A 4891-nucleotide genomic window follows, 5' to 3' on the forward strand; every position below is an offset into this window, starting at 1 on the left:
CCACAGTCCCTCAGAAGAAACCAGAGACACTGAAGCATCCTAGTCCCAGCCTGTGCTCCCAAGCACTGTGATCTACTGAACTTGCACAAATGCTTTCTTTTTCACTCCTACCTTTCCTTCTTTTCTTTCCTCCTTCTTTTTCTTTTTTTTTAACAGGAAGAATCTTTTCTAACCTTTTCTTTGCAAACTGCAGTGCTCTAGCTAAACTTGAAGGGCTCTGGATGACTGAGGGTGTCCTAACCCAGGTCTGGACTAGTTCTAAGTGCCAGTTTTGGCTCTGACTAGCTTCGTGACCTTGGGAAAGAAGTTTCCCCTCCTTGAGTCCCACATTTCTCCTCTATGAAAAGTTGAGGGTGGTGTACAAGTTAATTTCCAAGACCCTTTCCAGCTCTCACATTCCTCACGTCTATGATTCTGTGATTAAGTTCCTGGAAGGTTTAAGTACTGATAAAAGTGCCATTAAGTTCTGTATACTCAGCACTGGCAGCCGTCTGTTACCTAAGATACCTTGCCCTCGCAGTTCTGGGGTGGGGGCTGGGGCAGGGTGTCTGGCAATTGTGTGTTGAGCTGCAGACTAGTGAGAACCGCCCAGTGCTGAGCAGTGTAACTGAGTTTCCTCTGATTCCTGTGTCCAGGTGCACTGAGACTAATGACAGTTTCCTAACAAGATGACCTTGTGCAGTAAGTTTCTCAGGCAAGGAACTGGAGATAACTGAGACAGGACCAAATGCATCTTGCACAGTGAAACTTGGAAGACAAACCTATTTGGGTGATCAACTGGTTGACTTGGGCCTCAGGTCAGAGTGAGAGAAAGTGGAAAGCCGCCATGGCTGCCGGGAGGCTCTGGCTGTGAAGAGGATAAGTGACTATTTGGCCCACAAGGGTTAGTCATCCACCTGCCTGAAGGCACAGGGCTAGGAGTTTAGAGTCTGTGACATGCTGGGACAGACATACTTTGGGCCACGTGTCCCCTTTTCTCATGCCTCAGCTCTCAGAAATCTGCTTCCCTTGGTGCCAAGTCGTATAGGTAGAATTTGGCTTATCCTCCACTCACCCCTACCACCACCAACAAATACGACGAGAAATTAATCAGAGAAAAAGTATTCTCAAACGCTGGTCTGATCTTAGTTTGTTAATTGAGCTCCTATTGTGTTCCAGGTACCGTCTGAATCACCCAGGATACTCAGACAACTGAGATAGGGCCTTTACCCTCAACGAGGTGACCTCTCATTATAAAATTGTAAAGTCGGTTCTGAGAGGTAGCAGCGAGATAGCATGGCCATACATAACCCGTCTGAGGGCTCACCATGCGCCGGCTTCCGCTTAGGACTTTCAGCTCTCCCAGGGGAAAGAGTCCACTCGTTGGGTTGGCTGCCTGTTGTCTGTGTGACTGTGGACAAGTCATTTACTCCCCTCTTGCATATCAATTTCTAAAGCTGTAATAAGGGGATAATATGTATATAAAAGAGCAAAGTAGTATGCAATTTTAATGCCTTTTTGGGTCAGTTGTGAATTTACAAACAAATGCATATAAAGCACCAGACTAAAGGAGGTATTTGGAAAGCGGCCCTGTGATTATTGGCAGACTGGATTTCTTTGTGTTCCTGGGGAAGACTGACAGGTGTGCCTATACTTTTGCCTCCTCAGAGCCCGGAACACCACAGGGAAAGCCAGATCGTCACCAGAGTCTGCGAATGGCAAACCTCACAAAGCTGAAATGGGAGAAGGGACGAAGACGCACTCAGCGGAGACTTGGATGAGCTCCTTGGCTTGTGGCAGAGCAACTGGACAGAAAGATACGCAAAGACACAGACACAGAAGGCCCGAATAACATAATAAATCTACAGATCAAACTGCACGGTGTTCCGCCTTCATATTCTGAACACAGAGAAACAGCTTCTTTCAAGAGAGCACGGGACATTCACAAGAGTTTCCGGAAGGGACAAGGACAGATGACATAGATTTCAATGCAACGAAAACATACAGGAAAGACAAAAGAACATAAATCATTGGGTAAGGGTCAAAGAAGATCAAAGGAAATTAAATGATACCAATAATGCTATATTACTAACCACACAGCTAACGGTGGCAGAGCTGAGGCTGCTGGACCTGAGCCTCCCAGGTCATTCAGCTACGAACTGGTTTGAGAGCCCAGACTCATCTCCCTGCACCTCAGTTTCCCCTTCTGGCGAGTAGCCCTGAGGGCTCCCCCAGGTTCGGTTCTACTTAGGGTTTGTAGGCGGAGTGGCGGTGCGAGCCTGCCGCGCGCGAGCCAAGGACTTTGCGCGAAGTCCGGAGGGTGCAAGTGCCGAGGGGCGGCAGCAGAGGGCGCTGTGTCGCCAGCCCGGCCCCGCCTGCCATTGGTCCCGGCTGGGGCGCGGGGCGCAGAGTCGGTGCAAAGTGACAAGTTGGGCGAGTGCGAAAGCGGGAGCAGGCGCCGCGCGGCCACCGAGGGAGCCCCGGACGGCAGCCCCCGGGAGCAGGGTGCGCTCTCCTGAGCCCGAGCCGGGCAGACTCGCCGCCCTCTAGTGGGACCCGGACAGTTCGGCGCTGACCGGCTGGGAAGGGGAGGCTACCTCCGGGGGCCGGAGAGGGACTGCCCTCCCGGGTTCCTGAGCCGGCCGGCCCGAGGCGAGGGAGCAGGTTAGAGGGACAAAGGGCTTTGTAAACGCTCCCGGCATCCTGTGAGGGCGGCGGCCGGGACGAAGTGGCCAGGAGCCCGCGGAGAGCCCGTGGATGTTCTGCGCGCGGCCTGGGAGCCGCCGCCGCGAGAGGAGGAATGCACCGGCCGCGCCGCCGCGGGACGCCCCTGCCGCTGCTGGCCGCGCTGCTGCTGGCCGCGCGCGGGGCTGCCGCCCAAGGTAAGAGGTCCCGGCGCGCCCGTGGTCCCCAGGCGCCCGGCCCCGGCCCTCTGCGACCCTCCCGGGGGCCCCACGCTCCGTGCACGGGAAGCGCCGCGCCGCCTCGCTGGCCGGCCGGGGACCGCGAGGGGCTCCCAGCGCGGGGGTGGGGCGCGGATCGGTCCCGGAGCCCCGCTGCGGGCCGGGGCGCGGCGTGAACTTTTTCCTGGCGCCTAGCGGCGGGTGTCAGCGCTGACGGGAAGCGTGGGGCGGTTTGGGAGTCCTGGGGCGATCGGAGACTTCCGTGCTGGTCGTCCCGCCATGTCTCCCGGGATCCCTGACGCGCCTCGTCGGTGTTCAGGGGAGTCTGTCCTGTCCCCAAAGAGCGAGCCGTCCCGGAAAGCTCGGTCCAGGACAGAGTTCGTATTTTCAGCGGAGCCTGCGAGAGCCCAGGCGGCCCGCAGACCCACGCAAACAAAAGCCTGGTCCTCCGGGCTCTGGCGGCCTCGCGTCTCCACCGCTCGCGGCCCTCCCGGGTCCCCATGGAGGCTGAAACGTGTGTGCCGCTGCCGCCGCGGCTACTTTGTGCAAACTGCTGTCAAAGGTGGCCTGCAGCTCCAGAGTGCCCTGGGTGTGCACGTGTGTGTGCGTGAGTGCGTGTTACAAATTCGGGGGAGAGCCCTCTGCGTACACTTGATTTTGGCAATCTCCAAATACAATCGCCACGGTTGGAGAGAGACTTCGCCGCAAGCCCGGGCGTCTTAGCTCGCTGCGGGAATCGGGGACTCTCGCTGCGTCCCAGCCCGGACACAATGAGAGGGAAGAGTCCGGCTGCGCCTGTGGAGACAACCGATTCATTCTTTGGAGGCTGGAGGGGGAAAGTTGATTCAAGTCTCCGGGGTCGTGGGCCTCACTTTTAACATGCATCCTTTGAGGGGTTCCTGGAGCCCTTGCATTCTGTGCCCCCCCCCCCCAGCCCAAACCTGTGCTGAGAAATAGGTCTCAGCTCTTTTATTATGCATCTTCCAAGGGAGCTCCCATAGCTTAGGAAAAGAAAAGGCGGTGGGGCTGCTTAGCAGTTGAGAGGGACAAGAGCTATTCACTACTCGGACTATGAATACAGAATTAGTTTTTACTAAAAGTTCGCTAATAACTTTCTCGGTAGAACACATGCTCTGGAAGGAAGTTGGTGCGAATTTTGATTTCTTGGAGATGATTTTTGGGAAATGGGAGCAGCGTTCTCTGAGGATGACTTCTGAAACGGATCCTACCATGTGGTTGTGCTAATCTGGAGGCTCCTCGGGGTAAATGCTGCTCCTAATTGTAATTAAGATGCGCGTCAGCGGGGAGTGCACCTTCGCGTTGAAAAGTCCTAATGAAATGTAAACATTTGGTCACGTGGATGTTTTGCTGGGTGAGCCAAACAGCTGGCTCTGTGCCACAACACCTGGGTGAAAAGTGAAAAATGTGCCATGCTGCCTACATAATATAAACGTCCTTCTGAAGTTTTGAAATCGGGTTGCCCAGCAAATTGAGGTGGGGATAAACAGGGCGATTCGAAGGTAGGGCTCCTGGCTTGGGGCCTCGATTAATTCAGTTATTTTTCTCCCTGTGTTCCTTGACTTTGTACTTAACCTTTCAACAGTGGTTGCTTTAAATCATAGCACCTGGGGGAAGAGGGGGATCACCTGCCTTTTAATAAATGTGTATGCAATGGTTTTGCCCTTGTTAGAGGCAGCTATCCAAATTCTGCCTCCTTCAACTGTTTACAAGCTTGTACAATTTTTTTGAAAGTATTGCCTGTTGCATACTCTTTAATAATGAGCTCAAATATTTTATTATTGTCTTATTTCTTGTCTTATAAAACTCTTGTCATTTTTGTGAATGTTTGATTTTTTTCTGGTTTCTGACTTTTTCCTCTGAGGAAACCACCAAGCGTTCCTAAGGTGACTGAGCTAGTGGCTCTGGAAATCTGCATAAGGGGAAATATGTTTTATTTATTTATTAAAAACAAATGCTCAGCATTTTTCCTATCACTTTTCTATTTTGCT

General features: G+C 53.3%; 1 protein-coding gene across 1 annotated transcript in view; it reads left to right on the forward strand.

The window, feature by feature from the left end:
- Positions 1-2402: 2402 nt before the first annotated feature.
- ROR1 (receptor tyrosine kinase like orphan receptor 1) overlaps positions 2403-4891 on the forward strand; it is a 432169-nt gene continuing 429680 nt past the window's right edge. The window contains exon 1 of the mRNA XM_003793137.2: positions 2403-2861. Within this exon, the coding sequence (XP_003793185.1) occupies positions 2780-2861 (82 nt within the window). The 5' untranslated portion in view covers positions 2403-2779. The remainder of the gene's footprint in view (positions 2862-4891) is intronic.

Source organism: Otolemur garnettii, unplaced genomic scaffold (genome assembly GCF_000181295.1).
Source record: "Otolemur garnettii isolate 467f Iridium unplaced genomic scaffold, OtoGar3 scaffold00066, whole genome shotgun sequence".
Taxonomy (NCBI): Eukaryota; Metazoa; Chordata; class Mammalia; order Primates; family Galagidae; genus Otolemur; species Otolemur garnettii.